Below are 27,979 nucleotides of genomic sequence, written 5' to 3' on the forward strand. Positions count from 1 at the left end.
TTAAAATATTCCATTAAAAATTAGAAAATGCAGGAGGAAGTCTATGCGAGCGCGATCAAAATTCTACCAATACGTCTCTTCTTCCGTCTCTCACTCGGTTGAATCCTCTCGAGCCCGTTCTCGTCGGAGGAGCAGGGGAGGCGGCTACGCCACGATGAGCTTCAGAGGCGAGGAGAGTGGGAGCGGCGGTGATGAAGGTCGCGGCGACCTTCGGAAGCCGTTCCTCCACACCGGCAGCTGGTACCGGATGGGCATGGCCGGTATGGGGTCGCGGCAGTCCAGCCTGATGACCTCCTCCGCTTCCGTCCTCCGCGACTCCTCCATCTCTGTCGTTCTCTGTACCCTCATCGTCGCCCTCGGCCCCGTCCAGTTCGGCTTCACGGGCGGCTACTCGTCCCCGACGCAGGACGACATCATTTCCGACCTCGGTCTCTCGCTATCCGAGGTCGCCTACTACTTCTCTCTTCCATCTCGGTTTCTTATTCTTCTTAGAATTCTCTCTTTCGCGCGATTGATGTAGCTCGATGCTTTCAGTTCTCAATATTTGGCTCCCTATCAAACGTCGGTGCCATGGTGGGTGCCATCGCCAGCGGCCAAATTGCCGAATATATTGGGCGCAAGGGGGTGAGACAAATCTAAAACCTTTTTTTGACTTCCTTTTTTAAAGTGAACCTAGATGTCCCATTTTGATGACTGATCAATCTTCATTCTTGGTGTCGTAGTCGCTGATGATTGCTTCCATTCCTAACATCATTGGATGGCTGGCTATTTCCTTCGCCAGAGTTAGTTCTTTTTGCTGTTTGTCTGCTTAATTTCACCTACTATTAGAAGCCTCATTTTGTTATTCTTCGCCAATTAATTTAGGCTTTTGGGATGTATTTTTGAAGGACTCTTCGTTTTTGTATATGGGTCGGTTATTGGAAGGATTCGGCGTTGGAGTGATCTCCTATACAGTTTGTTATAGTTCTTATGGAAAAAATTTCTGCGAACTATTTGGAATTTGTGCATTCGAGTCTCTTGACTTCCTAACTGTCTATTAGGTGCCTGTATATATAGCAGAGATAGCTCCACAGAATTTAAGAGGGGCACTTGGCTCTGTGAATCAGGTAAGTTAGTGTCCTGAGCTAAACACGTTCCTTATTGCAACAAGTTTATTCTGCATCACATAGAGACCTAATTTTGGCCTCTCTCTTGTGTAGCTTTCTGTGACTCTCGGCATTTTTCTAGCTTATCTACTGGGTATGTTTGTTCATTGGAGATTGCTTGCAGTTATAGGTAATAATTTTGGGCAGCTTGATCCCAGAATCTTGCTTTCATTTTGTTTGCCATTTGCAACTGCTAAAAATATGCACTTCTCCATAATATTCTTTTTAAGACCAGCATGAATTTCTGAGATGTTTTGCACAGTTAAATTTATTCTTGTATTTGATTTCATATGAACTTTTGTCTTTGCCAAATTAATCTCAATTGACTGCGCATCCAGCATCTGGCATCATTTCTAAATTAAATCATGGATCTGGCATTGGTGTAGATTGAACCATTTTTTACATACGGTTTTTAGGAATATTGCCATGTACCATCCTCATTCCCAGTCTTTTCTTCATTCCGGAGTCGCCAAGGTGGCTGGTAAGGTTTCATCAGATAATTATCTATATCAAGAAGAATCTAAAGTTACTTATTTAGATTTATCTTTTCCTTATTTGTGCAGGCAAAAATGGGCATGATGGAAGATTTTGAAGCTTCTTTACAAGTTTTGAGAGGTTTTGATACTGACATCACTGTTGAAGTGAATGAAATCAAGGTATGGACTGCCTATCTCTAATCTGTGAAGTGCAAAAGTTTTACTAAATGCAGAACTAAATCAGATACATAAATGGTTCTTATTTGAATGCAGCTTTCCTCCCGTTGACTAAATTGAAATTCCTTTCTGCAGAGATCTGTGGCATCGTCAACAAGAAGAACAGCTATACGATTTTCGCAACTTGGACAAAGAAGATACAAACTTCCTCTTATGGTGATACACTACAAAGACTTATTTGTTCTTTTGTTGTTAGGAGAAAATCACATTGTTCTCATTATGAACTATGCAAAACACAGATAGGTATCGGTCTGCTTGTACTGCAGCAGATAAGTGGAATCAACGGCATCCTGTTTTATGCCAGCAACATTTTCAAAGCTGCTGGTAAATTTCTTGAGAAACTTAAATCTGAATTGTTTTATTTCACTAATCAACAATCATCTTATTATATTTTTCATCCTGTTGAATTACTCTAGATTTTTTTTTTAATTGGAATTTTATACACTTTGAACTGTTAAGAAATGGGGGGTTTCCACTTGTTAATATATGTGGATTAATTGATGTCAATCTGTATATATGTGCCCACATAATGGTAAACCTCTAAACCTTCATTTGTGTCAAACAATTCAAACATGTCCAACTTTGTCTGGATTTGTATACTTGAACAGGGATTACAAATAGTGACCTTGCCACATGCGGTCTTGGAGCTATTCAGGTAGGCATTTTGAATCTCATTTCAGGATTTTAATATAATATTCGAAAGTTCAGTGTCCTCATCTTCTTACCAAAGGGACATCAACTCTCTTTCAGGTGGTTGCTACTGGAGTTACCACATGGTTAACAGACAGAGCTGGCCGAAGAATTCTTCTTATAGTAAGCTTATGCAACATAAATTTCCTTTTTTATGCATCTGTTTTATAAGTAGTAATAATGTACGTGGAAAATCTTATCTGGTTGCAGATCTCCACTGCAGGAATGACACTAAGCCTTCTCCTAGTTTCTGTTGTTTTTTTTCTGGAGGTCAGTCTGGCAATAGTCAGTTTACTAAATTAATTCTAGTACAATGATTGTTTTGTGGCACAACTTGATCTTCCTTTTTAATGTGATCAAGCATCCTTTATACTTATCAAGGCATTCTTTGCTCAAGTTTATTTCAATAATTTTCTACATTTTTGCAATTTGACGATAGCAGGGAGTATTTTCGCAAGAATCTTATCCATACCATGTAATGAGCATCCTTTCTTTGGTTGGACTTGTGGTATGTATATGTCAGCCGTGAGTTTGTCATTTTATGTAACAGAAGTCATTGTTTTGTAATCCCTAATCTAGTTGTCTTCTCATAGGCTTTTGTAGTGTCCTTCTCTCTTGGGTTGGGAGCAATTCCGTGGATTATTATGTCTGAGGTATGTGAGTTAAAGCTAATTTTTTTACTCTCTTTGGAAAGATCGCTGTACGGTACTGGTGTTCTTGTTGAATGTATAGTGGGTTAGTGCATTTCTCTGAAAGTTTAAGAAAAGCTTATTAACAAAATCAACGATGATTCATCAATTATCCACAATTTCAGTAATATACATAACGACTTTGATCTCTCAAGAATGCTTTAGTAATGGGTATGACCATGTATGTTCCTCCTGTATTTTGTCATATTTAATTATTTCAATATAGAAATATAGATACTGAGGAAGAAGCCCAATTTACAATCTACACAACATGTGCGTACATATTATTTTCCAAGTATTCCACCAACAGCATCTTCCTTGAATGTCCTTGTGCTTATGTTAATTGTGTTATTTATAGAGGATCTCATATGACAATTGTCACAATACTTAGGATAGAGCTACAAGTAGGTTATGTGATTGAGACAAGTCACTGCAAATTTTATTTTAATAAAGAGTTTCCTACAAGTATAGAAAATTAAGAGTAAAAAAATAAAATTGAGATTTTATATGGGTTATAATTTAGCATATTTGTCTTAGTAATGTCTCTTTTTCCTTCATGGATCTTATTGTGTTTTATTGTTGTTCATTTATTTGTAAATTATTGACCTTACTGAAATTATTGAAGTTTTACTATAGAATAGAGTCATTGAGGTGTCCGATTATGAATTTTATAGCAACTATTTTGATTGTGAAAAGTAAGAGATTTTACTGTTTTATGAATTTTCTGCTCGGTTGACTTTTGGATTCAAAGAATTTTTTTTTGATTTTATGTTGCATGCTAAGTTCACACTTAGAAAGTGATAAGCATTATTAGTTCTATGTGAGTCTTACACATGTGCGTTCACTTAGGGAAGTGAGTCTCAATAAGCGTTGCTGTATGAAATTATATCTTTTTATGAGATTTTTCATATACGATATTTTGTATATGTCTATATCAATGTAATTCTAGTAATGTGGTACAGAGAAAGCTTAGTCTTCATTCACGATACTGATGGTTTGGAATGTGACAATAACTTACATCATATTGAATTCCCTGATACCTGATTCCATACAAATCATAGCTTCAAAGCCATTCCCTTACCGCATCAATTTCAGAAGTTAACGTTTAACATTCAAGTTGCTATCAATTTCTTAGAACGACGATATTACTTAGCTAATATGTTTTCATCCTCCCTCCTGTATCATTTTATGCTTATTGCAGATACTTCCTGTAAACATAAAAAGTCTTGCGGGCAGTGTAGCAACACTCGCCAACTGGTTGACATCGTTTGCGGTAACAATGACTGCAAATTTACTTTTGAGTTGGAGCTCTGGAGGTCGAAATTCTGTTACTATATGCTTCTCTCTGAAAATTGGCATCTATTTTTGTTGCATTAACATAGGATTTTTTTTCTCTCTTCATCTTTGCCAGGTACCTTTTTGATTTATGCAGTTGTGAGTGCTCTCACCCTATTGTTTGTCATAATATGGATTCCTGAGACCAAGGGAAGATCTCTTGAAGAAATACAATGGTCTTTTAGATGAGTTCTGTAAACATTCATCAAGTGTGCTCTTTATATCTATGACTCGAGACCTCTTGAGTTCTCGAGCTTGTTCAGCCATGGCCACCTATTGCTTGTACCTGTTTTCTCTTGTATCACACATATTTTTGTATCTTGCTTGTTTAGCAAGTCCACTCAATCTAGCATCCAACAGTGGAACTTCATTTGCAATTTTGCTAGATCGAAGGTGTCATAGATTGAATTATTCTTTCGATATGTGAAGACAAATGAACAGTAATGTGGGTTCACAAACTTATAATTGAATGATGAACATTATCAGTTCTTGATCGCAGAATTGGCGAGTGCAAGGAATTCTTGAGGTTGAAATTGTAAACACAGTTCATAATCAATGATATTAGAATAAGAGATTTAATATTCAAATTTCATCCATATTAAATTAATTAATTGGTTGATTAAATTAAGTTGCATGACGTGTCTCTTAAGAAAGCCAAAAGAAATACAAAAGCATCAGGCTTATCATCCATCTCGTTCTTTGTTCACCATTCTATCACTTAAAAGTTGCATGTCAACTAACTACTCATCAAGCTCGATAACTTAAAAGCTGAATAGTATTGTCAAGAACAATTCTCAAGTTTTCACCAGCATTTTAAATTGAACTTTACATTTGTGTATTCCAGGATAAACAATCAATCAAGTTGGGTAACGAGAGGTATAGAGCATAAGCCATTAAGAACTTAGAAAATTAACATAATCTTTTCAATAACTAAGATATAAGTCCTAACATGAAAACAGCATAAACTATATGTATTTCACGCAGGGTAGCAGGGGCTTCTTTGAACTGTAAAGTAGGCCAGTGCACATCTCAAGAAAGTTACACCAGATTTAAAAAAAAAAACTTTGCAGCATATATTCACTTCCTGCAGATTGAGACATTCAGCAGCATCAGTATTCTACAAGATAGTAGAGTGATATAATTAGATGAGTAAAGCACTAAATCACAAACTTGATCATCTTCGAGCAAAACCAGTAATCTCCTTTCTTTGAGCAAAACCAGCAATTTCCTTTCTTTGGCCAGTGATGTTCTTGTCAATGCTTTCAGGACTTTCAAGTCCTGTCGCGTTTTCATACTTCTTTTCCAATAACTGCAGGAATTAAAAGGAAACTTGCAGACTATAAGTAATAAATTTGTTAGAATGCAAGCATAACAGCAATAGGCCACTTGTTCACATCTAAATTTACAGTTCTGCTCATATATATCCAACTAAAATGTAGAAACATAAACAGGACTTTCTTATAAGGTAAACACATGTAAACTTATAATCTCAATGAGTCATTGTATTGTCCATGTTTTACTGTGGTTGGTAGAGTGGAATCATAATCATAAATTTCTTGATGAACTAGAAAATAAAGCAACATCACAATTGAATTTTGCACATCAACTTAAAGATAAATTCGTACTACTAACCTTCAGCTGTGAACGAATAGTTTCAAGAACATCTTCGGTCATCCGATCAAAGAAAAGAATACCCTGAAAGGTTGACATAAGGTATCTATTCTAGTAAGTTAATAAGCAAGGAAATTACAAGTAAATCTACAAGTTGGGGAGTAAATCAAAAGCAAAGAAATAGCAAATCAAGCTACAGTTGGTAAGTAAATCAAGTGAAATATATCTAGACATGAAACAACTTAGCCTTATGTTCATCAAAGTAAACAAGAATGTGTTAATCCAAACTATTCAAGTCATTTACATCTCTCCATTGATTTCTATTCAAGGTAATATCACTAAAAATATTCAAATCTCTTAAATCACTTGTGATTACGTTAACTAGACTTTTGGTTCCCTCTACCTCTCATACCTTTAATTCTAATTGATTTGACTCGTTGAAGAAAATAATTTATTGGTTGTTTTTGTATATGAATATGTATATGTTGTCCTGACATATTTTCTCTCATTACATCACCTATTAGAGCTACACCTAATTGTTTGTGATCAAAAATATTTTTGAAATTCTCTTTCCCAATAACACCACTGACCATAACTCTGAGCATTTTCATCTTTGTTACCCTAATTTTTAAACATGTTATCTCCAAAGTACCCAACACCCTGGCTCATAAACAATGATAGACAGCACACAATCATATAAATCATTTCTTTTTATCTCATGGGTCACAAGGTGCTCACACTAGACTTCAAAAGCTACTCTCTCCAATAGCCATTGACTCTTTGTTCTACAAATGAAATCTCCAACATATCTCAAACTTGTAAGAATTTAATATTCATTTATCATTATAATTGCATAAAGCTCAATAGAGGGATAAGATTTATGTGGTTGACTCCCCTAATACCATTTGAATTTGGGGGGGGGGGGGGGGGGGGAAGTAAAAAAAAAAAACAATACCTCACATAGATTCCTCAAATGATATATTAGATTCAACATGTTACATGTAGATGATTATATATTTACATAGCTACAAGTTGGTTTCTCAACAGAATGGACATTACCATATAATTTGAGAAAATTATTATTATTATCCTCCATCCATGTGTTTGATACTATGAAATCAAACTATATCCAAATATGTTGCCTCATTAGTACTTTTATGCATTAATTGGGTCATAGGTTGCATTTAACAAAATGGTTTGTTTGGCTGGTATGCATATGGTAGATACTTATCTTATGACAGTATTGTCAATGAAACAATTTTTATAAACTTCAAAGATGCATTCTGTCAAGCTTTGGCTCTAATTCTTTTTTCCTTAGCACATTTGGAAACAGAGCAGCAGATATATACACGGTAGAAATATTTGACAGAGTCCAAACCTGTAAATGATCAAATTCATGCTGAAAAATCCGAGCAGGAAGTCCAGAAAGATTGACTCTAAACCTTGCACCGTTTATATCTCGAGCATCAACCTTTATAGATGCTGGTCTCTGTAAGGGTAACAAGATATTGTAGGATCTTTTAATAACAAGACTAAACAGAACGCAGAAAGATTAACTAAAGAAAAAGTGTCTTGATATGAACGTGAGATAAACCATGATAATCAAAAGGGTAAGATATTATATCTTAGTTGTAGGTCTAGCATTTAGCAGGTAGGACACAAACAGTTAAGAGGCAGGGCCATAAAACAGTGAACAAAATAGCTTCTAAAACATCTGAACTTAAATCATAATAACTACAGAAACGCAGATTGAAACAAAAAGGGTAAACAGTGGTATTTGTATATTAACATGCAGTGTATTACAACCAAATACTTACATTGATCCCATAGTAGACTGGTATTCAATATAGGTTAGTGTTGAAATGCTGGATAAGGTAAGAAATACAAATATCCAAGTGCAATCAAGTGCAGCACCAATAGATGATAAATGAAAGAAAATAGGTTGAGATGTTCAAAGATCACTAATCAATTAGAGGAGTTGAATAGAGAAGGCGTAAGCGTAGAAGGAGACTAAAAATATAATTTAATTGATTTGAATATTACAAGCAATATAGCAGCATAGAGCTCTACATAGATTTTTGGTCGACTCATTTGGCTTTGTTATACAAATTTGTGATAGTTCACCATCTTCATCCTGACTGATTCCAACCCAAACATGAAAATATAATTACAGAAATTATGGTTTCCCTGGATGTATTTTCCTATGAATAAAAATGCATGCCTGAATTTTCAATTGAATATTTTTGGGTGACTCATTTAGCTTTGTTATACAAAATTCTGATAGTTCACCATCTAGTATCATCCTAACTGATTCTAACCTAACCATGAAAAATATAATTACACAATTTATGCAACTGCAAAACTGCTTTTGTGATCAATATATCTAGAGAATTAATAAAAAGAGAAATAACTACATTTGGCAAACTCAGTCATTGGACATATAAAAAAGATATGAAGCTCAAAAGGAGAAAAATTACCTATCAGATCATGACTTATACTGTCAAACACTCAAACTACAGGTTTGGTTCCTAAAAGACAAATAAATGTGCTAGCTAATATAATGCTGAAGGTAAAAGATGTATTACCTCTACATCTGCATAAATTCCTGGAAAAGATAAGCATCCCTCATTGTAAAATAAAGTGCGTGTTGAGGCTTTATACATTTTGGGGTTCACAAGAACAATTTCCTCTCCTTCACCTCGTTCACCAGCAGGATTAAATACCATAAGTTGAACATTCACTCCAACTTGTGGTGCTGAGAGGCCTATACCATCAGTTCTGCCCATAAGACAGATTTTCCAAGTTAAATTTATTGGAAACTCTTCAAATTATATAAGGAAATCCTACCAAACAACAAAATTATTACAATAGAATCATCTGAGCAGTCCTTTCATAGGGAAAAATTATATGCTAAAGACATATATATATATAAGTGAGTCTACTTGATCTAATATATGCATGTGACAATCTATAGCACCTGTTACTATAGAAACTGTGTTCATACAGACCAGCTAAGTCAACAAGGAGAGTAATAAGTCTCTTGCTACAAGCTAGCCAACAAATGTATAGCTTTATCAGCTTTAGTTGAATAGGTGTAATATAAAAGAGGTAAGTCCAAAAAACTTGTCAATAAATGTGCAAGTTTATCAGCTCTAGTTGAATAGGAGTAATATCAATGAGTTAAGTCCAAAATGGATACGTTGTGAGAATCTAACTCTGATTTTTTAACCACTTCATGGTAATGTCTTCGGGAAACTAAAAGATTAATCTCTAGAAAACTTCCACGATGTTTGAGAGTTTCTTGTATTGCAATCTTGTGACTTCTCTCCTCCTTACCAAACAATGAAACTTTGAATTGAAAAAAAAAAATGATCACAGATTACCCTGAAACTGCAAGTGGTTGATGACCTTCTAGTAGTTCCATCTTTCGAGCTTTTGATACTGAAATAAATTGTGTCAAGCTTTGCCTTTAGATCTGTGCTTGCTAATATCGGTGGGCATATACCAGTCCTAGTGCAAGTCAGCACACAGAACGACTCAATGTGATCACAATCATTGAAATTGCGTCGGTGTTGAGTGTTTTGACCAAGGCCGTCTATAGGAGTTGGTTATGCGGCCTGGCACTGCTCAAGATCATTGTCAACGACCACTACAACTGTAAGATGTCAGCATTGGCTATATTCCATCTCCAAAAGTTAATTTAGTTGTTCTCACCCATTTCCAGTTCTATTATACTCCTATCAGCCTGCCTCTTCTCCACACATCTATAATCTTTCTAAATACTCTCTTGGGCTGCTCTCAACCCTCTTAAATCTTCTTGAGGGCTTGTTTGTTGGAACTTGCAAGATAATTTTTATCTCGTAGATGATTTTTGCAGCTACATATACTTTGATTCACTTCTCTTTTGTTTTTTTATTTAATATTGTTATAACTAAGTTTAATCAAAGGCATTAAATAATTAAATCAAAGTAGACAAATGGCACCAAAAAGATTAGTCAATAATTACTCGCCATCATTCATGATTATGGTTAATGACCACCATAGGCAAAGCATATGCTGAATACATGGGTTACAACACAGGAATCACATGCCAAAGTAGCATATTGCTAGCAAATATCCCCTATCATTCCACAAGAAATCAAATGTGCATAATGCTGAATATGTGATCAAACAAAAGCCAAGAGCACTAGGAATCAATCGGTGAGCATCTCAACAACCCAAGACAAATTCAAAGGCGGTGTGGAGATGATATGAAGCACTATCTAAAGTTGATAGCTTCCTTTCATGCTTTCTAAGCCAAATACTACTATGAGCTTAGGAGAAGAATGTCAAAGGGCATGCACCATTGACAAGACAGAGACACTAGTAAGAATGCCGGATTGATCAGCAGCAACTATGAAGTGCTTAATAGGATTGCTAGTGTTTCAACTAACACCAAAGCAGTAGTCAAAGACCACCCATCACCACTTTGAGAGCTTGAGGTGTACCCTGGTACTTCTTCTTCCCTTCAATAAACATGAGGCTTCCAGTTGTTGACGTCAATTTTTCACCTAAAGGTCTTTCTATCTCAAATTAAAAACAAAAACGTCAACGAAATAAATCACCAGCAAACCTAACGCATTCCTGACCATGACCATACAACAACGAAAGAACTCCCATTTTTTACGTTGGATGACATAAATGTTTCAGCTTTCCCTGCATTGTTGAAGTGAAAAATAACCACAACAATTCAAAACATTAGAAAAGTGGCATACTTGTACATGATATCGAACATCTCATCAACCAGTTTCCTCAAATTCTCGTCAAACGCACTAATACGTTTATTCCTCGCCCTCAGGATCGGGTCAGGGTACTCCACAATCTTCAAAGGCGACTCAAAGCACAGATCGGCAGCTAAATCGATCCAATTTCCCATCAATTATGCCGAAGAAAGAATACATTTTTTGTGTAATAGCGAATCAATATAACTAATTTAATAAAGTGAAAAATACTTACAGGAGGCTAAGTCTTCGACCTGAGAAGAGCGACCGCGCCGGGCTTGGACGGAGACGTCCGTGAAAGGGGAATCGCGAACAAGGGCTAGTGGTTGAGAGGAGAAGCCACGAAGAGATATCCCTGAGGATGGAAAAGGGAAGAAGGGGCGGCGGAAGCAGGTGGCGGCGACGCGGCGAGAGAGGAGAGCGGCGTAGGAGAGGACGGGCGACGCTGAGAGCCGCGCGGCCATTTCGCTTCCTTCCTGTTCGACGATTTGCCCAGCTATTGATTTTTCACATTTCCCTTTATATAGATCTACAGATTGTGGCGCCGGACGAATGCGACCGGTTTGCGGCTCGAACCGGTCGAACCGGAACTTCTAGTACAATAAAATTATTTTAAAAATTATAATACATAAATACTTTATACTTTAAAAAATTAGTAGAATTTTCTTTTGTGTCCAAAATACAATTCATCAGGTTTCCTCAAACAAGTACTTCAAACCTTTCTGCCAAAGACCAAAATCCCTCTTTGCAAATTGTTTAGCACTGAAAGTTAGTCAAAAGAAAATTGTTTTTACAACTTACTTTTACAAGAACTTCTCACAACTGTGTTCTTCAACTAGATGGCAACGATTAACTTAGCTGAGAACTCAATCCTATACATAGATTTGCAGTCTTTACATGTTGTATATACACACACATCATATTATCAGCTGAAAGATGATCTATCCAGGCGAAATTCGGAGGTCGATGATCTCAAACCTCAGGTTTGAATTTGTATAAATATTGGAGCAGATCTCGTAGATCGGACTACCATCAGCAGTGGTAGAGTGGGGATGAAAATCCCTCTCATTGCATTCTTTCAGAACACTGATTCCTCCGGGATCTGTTAGCCGAAATATTCCGCATCCCCTGAAAGAAACAAGTCGCCGCCGTGCGGATAGTCATTATGCATTTCGTGAAAGAAAAAAAATGAGAACGGAGATGGCTATAAATAACCATACTTTGTAGGATCTGTTGGTGCCAAGACGATTGCTATTGCCTCGGGTAGCATGACCTGTAGGGAAAATACCAATTTGTTTGTTCACTATAAGAATGGCTGTAAGTTGATGCAAATGATACTGAGGCAAGAAAGCAGTTTCCTTAGAAGGAAACATGTGTAGTCACATCTTCAGTGAATCACAGCTTAAGACATGGTGAAATCATCTAACCATAAACACATCGAAACAAAGCAATTGAGCTGTGGTGCAGTTATCATACTTAAGAATTCATATGTATGCATGTGCTTGACATACGAGACAATAATTTCCATGTAACCAGAGCTCTATTCAACAGGCTAGATAACTGATAACAACTTTAAAGAGTAGATGAACTCAGGAAAAAAAAATTCTCAGCTAGAGGAATTTCAGTCACTTGTTAATCAAACATGATCATTAAAGGCAAATATATTATTGCAGACAGATATCAGGATAGGCAGAGTTGAATTTTTCAGGTGCGCAGTATTATAATTGTATCAAAAACAGAAAATAAATATACCACTGAGTACCTGGTATGAGTACTGAGTATGCAAATCTATTGATGACAGAAAGCAAGTTTGAGAAGGGTGTGTCTGCCAAAAAAGAAATTGCATGAGTCCAGAATGTTATGTTTCAGAAAATGTAAATTCAGAGCAGCTACAGGCATAATGACAAAACCATTACGGATTTCTCTCGATGAGTGATTGAAAAATGGTTTCGATTCCAACACAAAATTGGAAAGTTAAACGAGGATGAAGATTTGATTAAGATAACAAACATAACATGGTTTTGGTTCATCTACGATTCCAACCAGTAAGGAAGTAACGGTGTACCAGTCAAAAGGCTAACGTGTAATTCATTTTAGAGCATAGCAAAAAAGAGCATCCTTTGTCTAAACATTAGTGTTGGAATATCCATTTTAGTTCTATATGAGATATGTATCTACATATTATGGTGCTATATATATGAGAGCAATTAGTCCTATTTTCTGTGAATAATAATGCTCTACCATTGGCAACTTTGTATCAGAATATACCCGATAAAAGAACTATCCAAATTATAATAAATTTACTCATTTTAAAACTTCTTGTAACAAATTATGTTAAAAGCTTTCGAGTGACTATATGATGTGATGTAGAATTCAGAAATTAAAAAAAAAATGCTATGTTAAATTAGGAATGTGCTAGATTTACCACAAAATTATCTCTATTTGTATTGTTAAAACTGAAACCTCACGATAGATTTGTTAAAATCATAAAATCTTGTGATAAATTTAGTAATTAGCCCTATTTCTTTAACACTTTTCTACTGTGAGGCAAGTTGACCATCAATTGATATCTACACATGGGATATTTATCTCTTAGTAATCATTTTATGGTCCCTATGTCCTAGACTCTTAAATATCTGAGTACAATTAGTCCTCTTTTCATTGAACAATATTGTTAGATTACAGCCGATCACTAGAAACAGTGAGAAATTAGAACTATACAGATTCATCATATAGATATAGATCGCAGATGTGGCCAAAACAGTTTTATGAAAGAAACAATAAGGAAAAAGGGGAAAAAACATTTGTGACTATAGTGTACTCGTAGACTTCGAACACAGAAATAGCGGCATTAAAAATTGTTCGCTTTTTCTGACCAAAATAATAAATGATCCACAAAAGCAAAGTGGAAGAACATAGTGTATTAGTATAGTTGGAGCACAGAAAAAGAATAATAGAAGAGTATAGGACATGTAAGGGAATTATAAGATATTTACATGAATCCATCCTGCAGGATAAAGCGACCTCTCATCCAATACGGCATAAATTTCTTCCTCATTTAATGCCTGACACTGCATTCATAGAGGGCACAATTGTTAAGAATAAAGTTATAATATCCCCAAATAAATCATGTATCACTGTGCAAACAACTTGACAATAGATTATCGAACGAATATAGTTACTGACATACTGAATTGGAAGTTGACTCCTGCTTCGGTATTATTAGTGTTGTAATGTAGAAAGTGTGATTCTTCTGTTCCAGAACAAATCAAGTAGTCAACATACATTTTAAATTCCAATAAAAAGGATTATGGTACCGTTTATCCTAAAAGATATTAGTAAAGAACAAAGATTTAGGCTTACAAGAAAAGCACCAAGAATGCCACAAGTCTCTAAGTCCCTATCTGTGTTTTCTTTAGCAAGATCCAAAAATTCTTCAGTCAATTTCACTGACTGCAATGAGAAAGCACATAGACATAATTTTAGTATGATACTAGAATAGATGAAACATCAAAACAACATAAAAGATCAGTGCCATTGCATATCCCAAACTCCCACACACCTGCAGAACAGAAAATATGCCTACAGAAAGCACTAAAGCAGGAAATATATATATATATATATATATATATATATATATATATATATATATATATATATATATATATATATATATATATATAAGAGAAAGTTGATGCTTACTATATGCATATCCTTGGTAGAGTCTGAAGTTGAAGATCCTTCAGATATACATTTTGAATTGTCATCGTTTGAACCGGGAAAAATAACATGAGAAACTTGCCCAGAAGAGCCTCCCTCTTCTACCCAAGAAACAACAGAAGAAGGAAAGTAGTGCTTCACAACATGAACTTCATTGCCATCACCTCTTACATTTTCAAGAGATAATAGAAAAAAAATAAGTAATCTGAAGCTAGAATATAGAGCAACATTATATATTGCAATAAACATAATCTGTTATTCAACTATTCTATTTTGTTGTCATAATCTGCTATGCAACTGTTTCAATTTCTTCAGGTCAGCTTTGTTAGCTTTTGTTTCCTGCACTTATCTGCATTTGAACCCTTAATGTAGGTATGTTCTGAACTTATTCTACTACTCTCTTACTATTTATCTTCTTTTTCTTCAAAGAAGTTTCAAGTTGTTCATTCATTGGTTTTGACATGTTAATTAGGTGTGATGCACAACAAGACAACATATGGTGAGTGGCATGTATATATTTAAAGTAACAGAGTAAATACCTTTGACATGTTCTTGAATCGTAATGCCCAATCTGCAGATACAATATCAAGATTCACAGAATGAACTATGTGAAGGAAGTGTGAGGCAATCAGGAAATACATTGACCACCAAAGCTGAATATTCATTTATTTCACAGGTGGCGACAAGAAATTAAAATAAAGTAAAACAAATAAGGACATCAAAATTTCAAAATCATAGAGAAAGAACGATATATAAATGCTTCAGTTACTAAATTCAATTTTAAGCAAACCTGAAAATCCTCTGAATTATGATGACATCATTAAATGAGCAAATATAAAGTAAAACAAATAACTGCAAAACAGTCACCTTTAGGACACCAAAATTTCAAAAACATAGGGTAAAAACTATATATAAATGCTTCAGTTACCAGATCCAATTCGAAGAAAACCTTAACATTCCCCAAATTAAGAACGCATCATTAGATGTGCAAATTTTAAGCATATTCCTAAACTAAGAGTTCCATTCACATCTAATCATAGATAGAAACTGGAAATGACAATAAAGTTCCATGTGCTTAAACATGGAAGAACATGCCAAGAAAATTTCAAGCTTTCTCTCCAGTCATCACATATCACATTGAAATTATGAAATAATTCAAAGATTAACTAATAATCATCTTGACATGCTTTTCCAGATTATCCATGTTATATTGATGCTAAGGAAGCTGGTGCATTGTGTTCAAAACAATCCAGATTATCCTTGTTATTCAAAGATTAACTAACAATCATCTTAACATCCTTTAGTGCATTGTGTGCATCAATTATGAAATTTTTAGTGCATTGTGGGCATCAATTATGAAATCCATAGTGTATTGTGTGCATCCACCAAAGCTAGTGGCATCAAAGTATTCCTAGTCCGTATAATCAAAAGACACTATATGGGCATCCTGTAATCCTGGATCATTGTAAGCTAGACAAACAAATTTACCTCTTATACAGAAGGTTGAGATTTGGCAGCAACAAAGCAACCAGACTCTTAAATGATATTGATTTACTGTTCTCCCAAAACCTTTATAGGGAAGGCCTATTCCCTGATACAACAGTGCTATCCATTTGACCATCTCATACTATTAGCATCACGATTTTGTCCCATAGAGAAATATAACACTAAATTCAGGAGCTTCCTGGGAGGTCAACTGTCCTGGAATTGCTCTACACTCAGCATGCTTAACCACATAATTGTTATAAAGATCTTAGCTAATTCCATCAAAAGATGTCTCATTATTAAGAATACATGCTGAATCCATTTGAGAAATTTTACATTGATGGCCTAGTGCCTTAGAAGCCTGCCATGAGCTACACCTTGTCTAAGCTCTCTGCCCCAGCAATCGCTCCCCACTATTGATAGAACAGGTCATAACAAGACTTCTGTTAGGTTCATCCTCGAACAGCATGCCCATATTGGAAATTAAAATTGTATTACCTCTCAAATCATTGGTAGTTCTAATATATGGGATAATAAAGCCCTTTTATATATTAATAATGACGCAACTTATTTTCCTAGCAAACTTTTTTTAATAAAACCACACAATCTTATCTAAAAGTTAAACTAATTTATTTATTTATTTCAAAAATAATAAAGACGTCTATGGTATTATATTTTCTTAGACTTTCTAAAAACATAATAAAAAATTGTTGAATATTTCAATAGGATCCTACAATGGTACCAATATGTAATACACCACTTTGACCAATATCTCATACTATTAGACATGATCTTATCCATGGTAAAATATAACTCAAAGTTGAGGAGTTTCTCAGGAGGTCATCCATCCTGAAATTGCTCCACATGCAGCATACTTAACCATAGAGTTTTTATAGAGAACTTAGTTAATTCCACCAAAAGCAACTCGTTATTTAGAGTATATACTTGATCCTTTAAAGACATTTTACAACAATGGACTAATCACGCTTTTTCCACTTCGAATGTGTTCCGATCCATTTCTGCCTCTAGCGTCCTAGAAACCTGCTAGTAGCCACACCTTGTGTAACTCAGTTAATTCTACCAATAATCACCTACTTATGTAGAATCCATACTTAATCTACACTTTACAACAATGCCAGATCAAGCTTATCCTGCTTTGATGTGTGTTTTGATTCCTTCTTGACTCTATCATTCTAGAGGCCTTCTAGGAGCCATACCTTGTCTGAGCGCTTGTCCCCGACGATCACTCCCTTCCCTCATCAGACTAGTCACAACAAGGACCCAAATATAAACTCATGATTAACCATAAGACAATAACCCTTTGCTTTAGAGTTTAGATCATAACAAAATCACATAAAGCAACATAGTGGACCCAAGAGAACAGGTCAATACAAATCACAAGTAAAAAAACAACACAAAGAACATGGTAAGCTTCAAAATACATGTCCTTGGTCTCAACGCCTTCAATAGCATATTAAAATTTGATTAGACAACCACCTATATCAGAAAACTTCAACTTCTAACAAAAGGACCCAATTCATACATCTACGATTTTACAAACAAGATCATGATCTCCCAGCAGCAACTCCCAGTTCCTTTTCTTTCCACCATTAAAATTATAAGGACATAAAGCATGCGCAAGTTTAGTACAAAGTCAAATGGAAATTTCTTGTCTAAATGGCATCGTGACAGCAAATTTATCAATTTTGCAAGAAGTTAAAATGTATGACCAAACAAAAGGGGGGAAATTCAACTCATAGAAACTTATTTCCAAGTGATACCTTCCCTTCCTTGAAGCTAGAAAAGTTCAAAATCTTCTTGGTCCACCTTTGAGATGTTGATCTGAAGTTATTGATGTTATTCTTAGATCTCCTACCTAGCTGAGAACCACTTGAATTGATGTTAGTCGTAGCTAATAATTTCAACTTTTCAACCTCTTTGGACGACTCTTGTAGAATCTATAAAGCAATGGGTTTGCAATAAGAAAAACAAGGTAAACTTTTTGTGTATGCCAACCGTACAAATAACTAACCTTCGTATGACGAAGTTTTTCCTTTGACGAGTGCTTGGAGTAATTCCGATGCTGAGGAATCACCTGGGACACCAGCCTGCATAGCAGACAACTTAAACCAATATAAAAGAGCAATTTGCATCAAGCGTAGTTTCATTCTACAAAGAAAACAATACAACCAGAATCTCACCACAGTATCACAAGAGTAGAAAAATTCGAACATCCACTAAAAAAATAAAGGAAAGAAGATACCTGACGTATCGGTTAAGAGTAAGGTGAAGACAGTCTAAATTCCCTTCTTTCCGATAAACATCAGCCTAAATCCCAGCAAACAAAAATATGAATTCTCGCAAGCAGAAGAGAAACCCAAAGGAGGATAGCGTAATCGTACCTGCTTCAACAGTTGGTCGGCGATTCTGAAGTAGAAGGATACGGGGAATCGATCGTCCACCGAGGGCACCATAGTGACGGACATCCAAAAGATCCCTCCTTTCTGGATCGTCGATGAAGGTTTTTGATCCAAGCAAAGGAAAGAGACGAAGCCGAGTAAGACGACGATCTGTGAGTGGGGAGACGTGAAGGTCGCCTCCAAACAACGCTACGCCATTAACGCACACGACGAGACGAGCTGATGGAGACGGTGCTTATCCCACACTATCCGCCCACTATTAATCATGAGCATTTCTAAAACACCCTCATTATTTTTTATTTATCAATTACATCCTTTAATTTCTTTTTTATAAAAAACACCTCAAACTATCCTTTATTCACGTCCAACAATATCACCGTGTGCCTCGTGATCGCGTCCATCTCTTTCACGAATGGTCTCTGCATTTGGCGTTGGCTCGAGAAATAACAGAGACAATTTCAGCATCTCCCTTTACGTCTTCCTCATGGAAAATGGAGGAATCGCTGTCTATCGATCGACGTGAAAAATCAACAGCTGGATGCACTCATGAACTGGGGGAAACTATCGAGAGCTTTTGAACTGATTAGTCCATGTGTGCGTACGAGATTGCAGAAGGCGAAGTTGCACGCAACATAGTGCTGCTCGATTCGCAATCACAGCACGAATGCAGTGGGGCACAACAAGGAGGACGACCAGCCGTGTCATGCATCTTCAATCCTTGGCGCCGAACAGGTGTCCGACAAGTTTTGCATCAACGAGTGACGCGAATTAATTCCAAATTTCTTGGGAATTTTCAGTCCATCGAAATCCCATTGTCTGAATCAAAAGACAGGGATGACATTTGTTGTTTTGTTCGTCCTTTTTATATATATGGTTAAAGAACAGCTAGCTACTGTGAATAGTCTCTCCAATTCCCTCTTTCACACGACATCGCGAAGCTTTTGGATGCAGGTGGCATGTGTATAAAGGAGATGATGAAGAACTAATTAGTTGGATTTCCGTTTCTCTTACTCCACTCCTTTTCCATATCCTGGTACCAATAATATCTGCTTTAATGTGTTCTTCATCGGCTAGAAAGATTTCCTTTCACTTCTTTTCTTGTTTCTGCATTGAATGCGCACTACTGTAAAAATTAAATACAGTTATAAGTCCACCTTCGAGGTGCCTCCAGATGGATTCAGTAGCAGACGCCAGAATTAACAGGGCCAGCTCGCCGGAGATGGCACCACAAGCTCTGAGCCCCAGAGCATCATCCGAGGCTGTGCCGGTTGCTGACGGCCTGATCTTCGGGAAGAAGTCAGTCGGGTCTTCGCCGGGGAAGAAGGACGGGTGCCACCTTAGGCAGACGAGGAGTGGGCAGGTGAAGATGGACTCAGACGAGGTTAGCAGCGGAGCAAGCCTGAGCCGAGCCTCCAGCGCAAGCTTGAGCTTCTCCTTCTCATTCACCGGCTTCACTGCCCTTCCTGAAGACATAGTCTCTGACATGAGAGCTTTCCGTGACGTAGAAAACGGTAATTATATTCATCGACGACGGCGATAGACTAGTGCTCGGCTTTCCTCTGTTGATCATACTTGGCTTGCAGGAACTGATCTGGAGGCCGGAAAAACAAGGAGGAGAAAGATGATGGCAGAGCCAACTTATCCAATATATCTGAAGGTGATGCTGAATAATCATTCATTCTCTAGTTAAAAGAAGTGTGCAGGTTTGATATGGAGCCAACTTTTACGTTGTGTTGTTCTGCAGTTTACGGATGTTAGATACAAAGTACTTCAGAAAAGAATAACAAGTAGCACTGAGAAAGATATTCTCCAAGGAATTACAGGTTCAGCTAGGCCTGGAGAACTCTTGGCCCTAATGGGGCCTTCAGGAAGTGGGAAAACTTCACTCATTAGCCTCCTTGGTGGAAGAATTACTGGTAATATTGTTCAAGGATCCATCACTTACAATGATGAACCATATTCCAAGTCCCTGAAGGGCAGGTAAACAGAAAAGAACATGCTTTCTTGATTCTCTTCTTGTATGGTATGGTTTCACCTCTTATCTTGGCTAGCTAAAATCTCTTTTTCAGGATTGGGTTCGTAACGCAGGATGATGTTATATTTGCGCATCTAACTGTAAGAGAAACATTAACGTACGCTGCTTTACTAAGGCTTCCGAAGACAATGACGAGACAGCAGAAGGAAGAAAGGGCAATGAATGTTATCACTGAGCTGGGGCTTCAGAGGTAATCTTCAATTTCCTAATTATATATGATTTAAAATGTCTCGCTCAGCAGTAAAATAGAGCAATGGACAGGTGCCAAGATACTCTCATTGGTGGATCCTTTACTAGAGGAGTTTCAGGTGGTGAGAGGAAGAGAGTTTGCATTGGGAATGAGATCCTTGTTAATCCTTCCTTGCTCTTCCTTGATGAGCCTACATCTGGTCTCGATTCAACAACAGCCCTAAGAATTGTTCGAGTGTTGACTGAGATAGCTGAGGTGATTTTGTAGTTTTGATCTCCCTTATGATCGCCCCCCATTTTGCTAATGCATGATGCATCTGATCTGAGCCTCTCATGAACATGTTGCAGTCGGGCAAAACAGTGGTGACGACGATTCATCAACCATCTAGTAGGCTCTTTCATAGCTTCGATAAGCTGATTCTGCTCGGAAAGGGTAGCTTGCTCTACTTCGGGAGGGCGTCGAAAGCCATGTCTTACTTTTCGTCCATTGGATTTTCTCCTCTGATAGCAATGAGCCCAGCAGAGTTCATAGTAGATCTAGCAAACGGCTGCACCGATGATGTCACAATACCAGCAGAGTTGGAGGGCAAAGGGCAGCCAAGAGATTCAGAATGGCACAAAAGAAGTGGCAATCTATCTCCAGAAGATGTGCATAAGGTAATTAAAAACTTGATTTTGCATCCACTTTATAGAATAGACAAACTAATGAGAAGGACTCCATCAAACAATTAATGGAACAGTATCTGGTGGAGGCTTATGAAACAAGAGTTGCCGAGAAGAAGAAGAAGAAAATTCTGACTCCTCTTCCGATAAGTGAAGATTTGAAGGCCACAGTTTCGTCGTCGCGGAGAAGAGATTGGGGAGCAAACTGGTGGCAGCAATACACCATTCTCTTCTGGAGAGGATTGAAGGAACGAAGACATGATTATTTGAGTTGGATGAGGATCACTCAAGTTCTTACCATCGCGGTGATCCTTGGACTGCTCTGGTGGCAGTCAAACACTAGAACTCTCAGAGATTTAGAAGATCAGGTATTTTCTAAATCTTCATTTGATCGTCCAAGAGAAGAAAAAAAAAATTGACAGTTAATTTGCCGCTCCAATTGAGCTGTTTCAGGCAGGCTTGCTGTTCTTCATCTCTGTCTTCTGGGGCTTCTTTCCGGTGTTCACAGCAATCTTCACGTTCCCTCAAGAAAGAGTGATGTTGAACAAAGAAAGAGCAGTTGACATGTACAGGCTAAGCGCATACTTCATGGCGAGGACGACAAGCGATCTTCCGCTCGACCTCTTCCTTCCTGTAATCTTTCTGCTGATCGTCTACTTCATGGCAGGACTGAGGCTCAGCATTCCTCACTTCTTTCTCAATATGCTCGTGGTGTTCCTCACCATCATTGCTGCTCAGGTACTAATTTTGAGGACGACAATTCTCATTTTTCCAGTGCCAGTGCCAAACGCTCATGCTGACCAACTTGACAGGGCCTAGGGCTGGCCATTGGTGCCTCAATAATGAACATCAAGAAGGCGACGACTCTAGCTTCAGTAACAGTGATGACATTCATGCTGGCCGGGGGATTCTTTGTGAAGGTAAGCAGTCTTTGTCTGGGTGTTTCACAAAATTGCTAATTAAGATTCTGCTACCGATCTTAATTCCTTTCTTTCTTTCTTTCTTTCTTTTCTGCAGAGAGTTCCTGCGTTCATTTCATGGCTCCGTTTCCTGTCATTTAACTATCACTCCTACAGACTACTACTCAAGGTTCAGTACGACCACGTACCTCCCTCTCTAGATGTCCCCAAACTTGACAATGGCGTTAAGGAAGTCGCAGCGATGATCGCCATGGTGTTTGCTTACAGATTCTTGGCATATATTTCCTTGAGAAGAATGGAGATGGCCAAGTGAAAAATACTAAATAACTTTTTTTTCTTCTTTTCTGGCCGTTGCTCTAGAGCATTTTATAAGAACAACAGACGAAAATGCTCGATCAAGTCTGACTTTAAGTAAATTATTCAGATATAAGTGATAGTCAAAACATTCTAGCTACCTAAATATACAACAAGATCTTTGCTTTAATGGAGAATTGTGTTGTAATAGTCAACGTAAAACAACAACCAACCTATCTCTTTTGGTTGAAAGAGCTTTCAAGTTTCAACTGCTACTTTTCATTCTAAGCTTTTGGATTTGGTTGGAATGGCAATTCGAAAGCTAGCTGCGGTTTGTTGAGTATTTAATTTATTCTGCAACTGCACACGTGCAATTCAATATAGTTTAATAAATTTCATCTTCTGCAACAAGATCGATCTGTTTCTTTCTTTTCATATTTTAGCCCCAAACCAAAAGGAACAACCAAATTCACAATCAGATCTCCAAAAAGATCTGAACAAAAAAAAGCAAACTGTACAAGCTACCAGAGAGTAAATCAGCTACAGATGATCAAGGCTGCTTGTTCTGGGTGTAGATGTAGTCTGTGTGCGCTACGAGAGTTCTCCTCATCAGGCACTCTTCCTCTCCTTCTCCCCCACACTCTTCATCCAGTGCCTGATCCACAGAACAAGATCAAAGCCACAGTAATTATAAAAAGCAGAGAAATTTCTCAGAAATCACAACGCCCACACACGCACACCTCTGTTTGCCGTTCATCGCTTCGCCTTGGATCATCTGCTGGCTCCAGCGCCGCCTCCGCTGCCTGCCTGAGGGAGCCATTGAGCAGGAGAAGGGACAGAACAAAGAAAGCTGCAAACTTTGACATCATGTGCGGTTTGAGTCAGGAAAGCAAGAGGAAGAAGTGGGAGACGATTAAATACAGTCACTTGGACGGGAGTTGATGACTAAATTAAGAGAAAATTTTGTTTTGCCTCTGACAGTTTAGTTATTTTTTAGAAATACCATCCAAACTTTGAGTTGCCATTCTTCTCTACTCCTTACTCCTTCGCCAACATTTCAAAATAATATTTTAAAACTACAGGGACCATTTCAAAAATTTCTCCTGATGTCTGTCAGCCGTGGATTTGCGTTGACTTTTCGGGTTGAAGTTAGGTTCGGAGGCGTGGTGGTTGGATTTGAAAGGTGAGCGTTCAGATTTGGTCAAAGTCTACTATTTAAAGAACGTTCCAAATTCAGGGGGCCCTCCTATGTTGGATTCCATGATCCATAAATGATAGAAAAATAGGCATATTTGTCCCGATGTTTTCGCCACTTGTCCAGATATTCAAAAATGTCATAGTCAAGCTGGTCATTGGAAGATATACATCAAGTATTAATACAAAACTGTGCAGTGAAGGGTGAAAAGTCAACCTTGTGTAGGTCCAAGTCAAGTATAATTAAAGATTGAAGAACTTGTCTGTTTATACAAATGGTAGCAAGAAACTAGAAAGATATTGTCAGCATATACTATTCAAATAGAAAACACATTGCAGAAATCCTTCTATCATCTCATCTTTTTTATTTATATTTTCTTTATTTTAAGTAGGAAACGAGAAAAATACACAAACAATGCCAAGATCGTTTACAATGCATGCACTGATGCACCAGCTTGTTCTCTGATTATTTTACTAGATCAAGCTTCTGGCGAATAACTGTGTGCTAATTATTGCGATGGTTATGGCTGTTCTGAAGGATGAATTACCATTATCGTTGACTTTGACTTCTATCATTCACATCAGCCCTTATGTATGCAGATTCATCAGCCAAGTTAATTAGTCTGATCAGCCTGGTAGAGTTCATTATAAGGCCAAGAACTAATTAAAGAAGATTAACATGATGAAGAAGCTACCTTTATTTTCCCATGAACAATATTACTGATCACTTTTCCACTTGAAATACCTTTATTTCCCTTGCGTCACCCAACAAACCATGTGCAAGCTACGTAGGAAAGTTTTAAGATGACAGTATATCCTTCATAGCAACCTACAGGTTGAGCCAATTATGTTTGAGGTTTCAGAAAGATCTTCATTAATTAGTTAGGTTAATTCTTAATCACATTGAGAGTGGCAAGAACATCATGAATTCTCTCGAAACTAACTTTGAAGTTATTTAAAGTTAAGGGTACTGATGATTGCATACATCGTTGTCTCACCTCTGCCTGACAGCATGGCCATTCTTGTTGGAATCCACGAAGTTGCTGCTGTTAAGTAATGCACAAAAGGCAGGCAAGAGGAATAAAATGGTCCAAAAGTGTTAGCTTATCTAGGGTTCTACCGTAGCCACAGTAGATCGTAAAGTATTCGAGGGCAACCAATCATATATACTTTGTGTAGAACAAACAGAAAAGAAATAAAGGGGGACTACGGACGAGGAAGAATATGAACCTTTCAGTCTACGTCGATCAGAGGGAGGGAAGTATATATGGACCACTGTGAAGATAATGTTCGTCCTGTTCTCCACTTTCTTGATCTTTGGATGAGAAAGAACTTCAATTCAGTTTTAAACTTTGCTTGCTGGAGATCGAGCTAGCTAGCTAGCGTTCGTTTGTGAAGAAGAAGAAGCAGTTGCTCGAACAAAACAAAAAACGAACCAAATTGAGAAACTGTAATCTGCCATCGATGCTCATCGATCGAAACGAAGAATGAAGCTTTGCCAAAAGCTTGGAAAGCTTTGATTAATCCCTTTGCCTCGATTGTGGTCTGGTCCAGCCAGCAATCGAGCTCTCCCAGTTTATTCCTTCGCAGTTAAGCTAATATTCACAAATCTTATGATCGAACCGCATCAGCCGCGTTCCTGAACTACTGATCTTGTCCGTGCATCAGGAAAGTAGAAAATGTTAACGGATGAGATGGAATCGATATATGTTTTGTGTGTCCGACAAAACAGCCAATCCTAGATCCGTCATTAGCCGGCCGAATCCACAGTGCTCCCTGACTAGACCGCGCCCACTCGTATCCATCCAGAGATACGGTCGTCATGACACGTGGAGTCGGGTCCCCGCTTGGTGGGTCCGCCGTCGCAGCTTAAATGCTGCTCCCTGTCTTTCCTCTGCTCTTCCCTTCCTTCCACCGCCGCGCTCCGCCTGTCGCCGCTATGGCCGTCCTTGAGTTCGCCGTCGACGCGTTCGAGCTCGGGTTCGTCCCTTCCCCGCCGGGCCGGGCCAATGAGGCGCCGCCTCCATCTCCCGACGAGGAGCGCCGCCTCCGTCGCATGATCTCGAACCGGGAGTCCGCGCGGCGGTCCCGCATGCGGCGGCAGCGCCGCCTGGAGGGCCTCCGGCTCGAGGCGGAGCGCCTCGAGACACAGAACCGAGGCCTCTCCGAGCGACTCGAGGCGATGAGCTACTACTCCACCCTGTTGCGCCGCGACAACGGGCGGCTCCGCTTTGAGTCCGCCGTCCTCCGCCGGAGGTTGGCTGAGGCCAGCCGGATTTACGATTACCTTTTGCGCGGTCGTGTTACCTGGATTCCTCGTCCGCCGCCAGCCCCGCTGTCGTCGATGGCGGCAGCTGGAAATGATCCGATGTTGGCGTCGCTGACGGCGGGATCCTTTTTCATTTCTAATTAAAAACGTGGCGGGAACAATTAATCACTGTTAATCGTATTAATTTCTTTTTTGCTTATGTAAATATAAAAGGTAGTGGAAAATCGTATTAATTAAATGGTACTGTTACTGTAAGAGAGAAGAGAGGAGAGAAGATTCTTCCTTTTCTCCCACTTTAATGGAGAATGCTAATTAAGACAAGGAATTTACCATTTAAAAAATCTCAATCTTGCAGAAAAAATAAGCTTATATTTTATGTGGGCATAAACTTCTGCTATTAGTTAATTATAGACTAAAAGACCTTTGATCAAGAAATCAGATGCCTTTTAGATGTGTCGAACGTGAAGAAATGTACAATCTAAGAGAGAGTGAAAGAGAATGTTACCATGCACTCTCCGCACTTCTTGTACATCAACCCACGTCCTCTAAATGTGTCTCCGCCCCACTTCTCTCACTCGCTCATCCATCCTCTCGAGCCCCACTCACCTCTTGGTGCTTGCAGCTATATGACTCCGCCCTTAGGTTTGTAGATGTGTTGGGTTAGACCGACATGACTCTCTGTTAACTCAGTCCTACGCTTGTCACATGACTCATGCTATCTCCACCACATCAATGTGTATTCAACCTCTTATAACTCTACTTGTGAGCTAAAAAATCGATCCTTGTTAATTTACCAACCACACATTGTCTAACCAAATCAAATTCTCTTTCGATACGTTCCACAAAAAATCTGACTCATGCTCATTCTTCCTCCAACTAATGAAGAGATCTTGGCGGAATTATCACATATGAAATTGAGCACAATTTTATAAAGAAATACCTCACTTGTTTCTCGAAAAGAGATGGGAAACACATCAAACTATATATTTGATGCATTCATGATCCAACATTGGTAGTTGCTATAAAAGAGGTACCTAAATAAACTAATGGACTCTTTTGATTTGAAATTTTAAAGTTAAAGTGCAAGAGATATAATTAGGAATTTGACCATTAATCATTAATCAAGAGGTTTACTTGACATCTAACTGTTTGAGGGTATTTTAAGTTGTTGAAGAGAAGAAGTGGTCTATGAAAATGTATGCATATTGGACTAACAGATAGAGGGATTTAATTTGCCCATCAAACTTAATTCTCCAAATGACAAAAACTCCAGTGAGTAGGATCAGCAACATGAACTTCTGATGCTAGCTACTACTACAATACATTTGAAAGACTAGTGAGAAACTAAGAAAGATTAGAGAGATGATGAGCAAAAAACTCAAAATTGAAGGCTCAAATGGGCCTCTGTGCCAATCCATTTGCTAACTATATTCCTGATACTCGACGCCATTTGGTCCATGCTCCAGTCCATTGTCCGGCCTGTATTCCTGCATGCAGTTCCTCATAAATCACACAAACAATTCTGTTTTCTGCAGCAACATGAGCTCCTGTCTGTCAGGCATGTGATTCATATTATTGGAGAACCATTGAAGTCCCTTTCATCTTCCTGGATAATCTATTTCACTTGTTCATGGTTGCTATTCTTTTCAAACAACCTGATTGGTACTTAGAAAGGTCATGATAAGTTCACTTTCTCTTGAAAGAATTCAGACGATCGACTTTCTGCTCATTTGATCATACGCACGTTTGAATGTTCTCTTTGAAAGCATTGCGCCACCACTCGATGAGCATGTAGATAATTGAGGCATTCTGCTCCGCGACTCAGACGCCACTTAAAAGAGAAAACG

The 27,979-nt window shown here is 37.9% G+C and overlaps 6 protein-coding genes across 10 annotated transcripts; 3 read left to right on the top strand and 3 right to left on the bottom strand.

Moving 5' to 3' along the window:
- Positions 1 to 95: 95 nt before the first annotated feature.
- On the top strand, positions 96 to 5,025 carry LOC141829134 (sugar transporter ERD6-like 4). 2 transcript variants are annotated; one of them, XM_074716545.1, is made up of 17 exons: positions 96 to 445; positions 535 to 624; positions 723 to 782; positions 888 to 953; positions 1,041 to 1,106; positions 1,200 to 1,275; positions 1,562 to 1,626; positions 1,709 to 1,801; positions 1,934 to 2,014; positions 2,098 to 2,182; positions 2,467 to 2,513; positions 2,609 to 2,671; positions 2,759 to 2,818; positions 2,988 to 3,056; positions 3,142 to 3,201; positions 4,439 to 4,553; positions 4,649 to 5,025. In XM_074716545.1, exons 1-17 carry the CDS (start codon positions 155 to 157, stop codon positions 4,759 to 4,761), a joined length of 1,500 nt encoding a protein of 499 aa, XP_074572646.1. In that variant the 5' UTR covers positions 96 to 154; the 3' UTR covers positions 4,762 to 5,025. The 2 variants fall into 2 exon arrangements, with proteins under 2 accessions (XP_074572646.1, XP_074572645.1); XM_074716544.1 differs by having other exon boundaries at positions 123 to 445; positions 2,991 to 3,056.
- A 358-nt stretch (positions 5,026 to 5,383) lies between these two features.
- On the bottom strand, positions 5,384 to 11,422 carry LOC141829671 (peptide deformylase 1B, chloroplastic). The gene is made up of 7 exons (XM_074717197.1): positions 11,179 to 11,422; positions 10,938 to 11,076; positions 8,769 to 8,961; positions 7,562 to 7,672; positions 6,205 to 6,267; positions 5,743 to 5,881; positions 5,384 to 5,656 (listed from the first exon to the last, which is right to left on the bottom strand). Exons 1-6 carry the CDS (start codon positions 11,405 to 11,407, stop codon positions 5,747 to 5,749), a joined length of 870 nt encoding a protein of 289 aa, XP_074573298.1. The 5' UTR covers positions 11,408 to 11,422; the 3' UTR covers positions 5,384 to 5,656; positions 5,743 to 5,746.
- Positions 11,423 to 11,716: 294 nt separating this feature from the next.
- LOC141829582 (AMSH-like ubiquitin thioesterase 2) lies at positions 11,717 to 18,783 on the bottom strand. 3 transcript variants are annotated; one of them, XM_074717091.1, is made up of 12 exons: positions 18,551 to 18,783; positions 18,412 to 18,476; positions 18,181 to 18,256; positions 17,930 to 18,106; positions 15,203 to 15,234; positions 14,646 to 14,829; positions 14,307 to 14,396; positions 14,134 to 14,193; positions 13,940 to 14,014; positions 12,706 to 12,768; positions 12,164 to 12,216; positions 11,717 to 12,071 (listed from the first exon to the last, which is right to left on the bottom strand). In XM_074717091.1, the coding sequence occupies exons 1-12, from the start codon at positions 18,632 to 18,634 to the stop codon at positions 11,885 to 11,887; spliced, it is 1,146 nt and encodes a 381-aa protein (XP_074573192.1). In that variant the 5' UTR covers positions 18,635 to 18,783; the 3' UTR covers positions 11,717 to 11,884. The 3 variants fall into 3 exon arrangements, with proteins under 3 accessions (XP_074573192.1, XP_074573191.1, XP_074573193.1); XM_074717090.1 differs by having other exon boundaries at positions 14,134 to 14,196; XM_074717092.1 differs by lacking the exon at positions 14,134 to 14,193.
- Positions 18,784 to 19,582: 799 nt separating this feature from the next.
- On the top strand, positions 19,583 to 22,975 carry LOC141829144 (ABC transporter G family member 22-like). Of its 2 annotated transcripts, XM_074716558.1 has the most exons (11): positions 19,583 to 20,079; positions 20,152 to 20,225; positions 20,313 to 20,548; positions 20,638 to 20,793; positions 20,865 to 21,048; positions 21,141 to 21,391; positions 21,428 to 21,449; positions 21,533 to 21,823; positions 21,909 to 22,193; positions 22,268 to 22,375; positions 22,473 to 22,975. In XM_074716558.1, exons 1-11 carry the CDS (start codon positions 19,740 to 19,742, stop codon positions 22,686 to 22,688), a joined length of 2,163 nt encoding a protein of 720 aa, XP_074572659.1. In that variant the 5' UTR covers positions 19,583 to 19,739; the 3' UTR covers positions 22,689 to 22,975. The 2 variants fall into 2 exon arrangements, with proteins under 2 accessions (XP_074572659.1, XP_074572658.1); XM_074716557.1 differs by having other exon boundaries at positions 21,141 to 21,449.
- A 97-nt stretch (positions 22,976 to 23,072) lies between these two features.
- On the bottom strand, positions 23,073 to 23,539 carry LOC141828860 (phytosulfokines-like). Its single transcript, XM_074716246.1, has 2 exons — positions 23,410 to 23,539; positions 23,073 to 23,324 (listed from the first exon to the last, which is right to left on the bottom strand). The coding sequence occupies exons 1-2, from the start codon at positions 23,536 to 23,538 to the stop codon at positions 23,220 to 23,222; spliced, it is 234 nt and encodes a 77-aa protein (XP_074572347.1). The 5' UTR covers position 23,539; the 3' UTR covers positions 23,073 to 23,219.
- Positions 23,540 to 25,777: 2,238 nt separating this feature from the next.
- LOC141828789 (basic leucine zipper 4-like) lies at positions 25,778 to 26,438 on the top strand. Its single transcript, XM_074716182.1, has one exon. It carries the CDS (start codon positions 25,803 to 25,805, stop codon positions 26,274 to 26,276), a length of 474 nt encoding a protein of 157 aa, XP_074572283.1. The 5' UTR covers positions 25,778 to 25,802; the 3' UTR covers positions 26,277 to 26,438.
- The last annotated feature ends 1,541 nt before the right edge of the window (positions 26,439 to 27,979 follow it).

Source organism: Curcuma longa, chromosome 5 (genome assembly GCF_044706935.1).
Source record: "Curcuma longa cultivar G26 ecotype Majalengka, Jawa Barat chromosome 5, ITB_CL_G26_1.1, whole genome shotgun sequence".
Classification (NCBI taxonomy): Eukaryota; Viridiplantae; Streptophyta; class Magnoliopsida; order Zingiberales; family Zingiberaceae; genus Curcuma; species Curcuma longa.

What these genes read in the sequence shown, in the direction of transcription:
- LOC141829134 (XM_074716545.1), top strand. Translation starts at nt 155, where the DNA reads ATGAGCTTCAGAGGCGAGGAGAGTGGGAGCGGCGGTGATGAAGGTCGC. An exon ending in TCGGTCTCTCGCTATCCGAG is followed by an intron (nt 446 to 534) that starts GTCGCCTACTAC and finishes CGATGCTTTCAG; the next exon opens with TTCTCAATATTTGGCTCCCT. An exon ending in CTGTTGTTTTTTTTCTGGAG is followed by an intron (nt 2,819 to 2,987) that starts GTCAGTCTGGCA and finishes ATTTGACGATAG; the next exon opens with CAGGGAGTATTTTCGCAAGA.
- LOC141829671 (XM_074717197.1), bottom strand. Translation starts at nt 11,407, where the DNA reads ATGGCCGCGCGGCTCTCAGCGTCGCCCGTCCTCTCCTACGCCGCTCTC. An exon ending in GAATTTATGCAGATGTAGAG is followed by an intron (nt 7,673 to 8,768) that starts GTAATACATCTT and finishes TTACCCTTACAG; the next exon opens with AGACCAGCATCTATAAAGGT. An exon ending in ATGAATTTGATCATTTACAG is followed by an intron (nt 6,268 to 7,561) that starts GTTTGGACTCTG and finishes TCAACCTTTCAG; the next exon opens with GGTATTCTTTTCTTTGATCG.
- LOC141829582 (XM_074717090.1), bottom strand. Translation starts at nt 18,634, where the DNA reads ATGTCCGTCACTATGGTGCCCTCGGTGGACGATCGATTCCCCGTATCC. An exon ending in ACTCTTAACCGATACGTCAG is followed by an intron (nt 18,257 to 18,411) that starts GTATCTTCTTTC and finishes TCTGCTATGCAG; the next exon opens with GCTGGTGTCCCAGGTGATTC. An exon ending in GCACCAACAGATCCTACAAA is followed by an intron (nt 12,072 to 12,163) that starts GTATGGTTATTT and finishes TGTTTCTTTCAG; the next exon opens with GGGATGCGGAATATTTCGGC.
- LOC141829144 (XM_074716557.1), top strand. Translation starts at nt 19,740, where the DNA reads ATGGATTCAGTAGCAGACGCCAGAATTAACAGGGCCAGCTCGCCGGAG. An exon ending in TCAGAGATTTAGAAGATCAG is followed by an intron (nt 21,824 to 21,908) that starts GTATTTTCTAAA and finishes GAGCTGTTTCAG; the next exon opens with GCAGGCTTGCTGTTCTTCAT. An exon ending in TCACCATCATTGCTGCTCAG is followed by an intron (nt 22,194 to 22,267) that starts GTACTAATTTTG and finishes CCAACTTGACAG; the next exon opens with GGCCTAGGGCTGGCCATTGG.
- LOC141828860 (XM_074716246.1), bottom strand. Translation starts at nt 23,538, where the DNA reads ATGATGTCAAAGTTTGCAGCTTTCTTTGTTCTGTCCCTTCTCCTGCTC. An exon ending in GCGATGAACGGCAAACAGAG is followed by an intron (nt 23,325 to 23,409) that starts GTGTGCGTGTGT and finishes TCTGTGGATCAG; the next exon opens with GCACTGGATGAAGAGTGTGG.
- LOC141828789 (XM_074716182.1), top strand. Translation starts at nt 25,803, where the DNA reads ATGGCCGTCCTTGAGTTCGCCGTCGACGCGTTCGAGCTCGGGTTCGTC.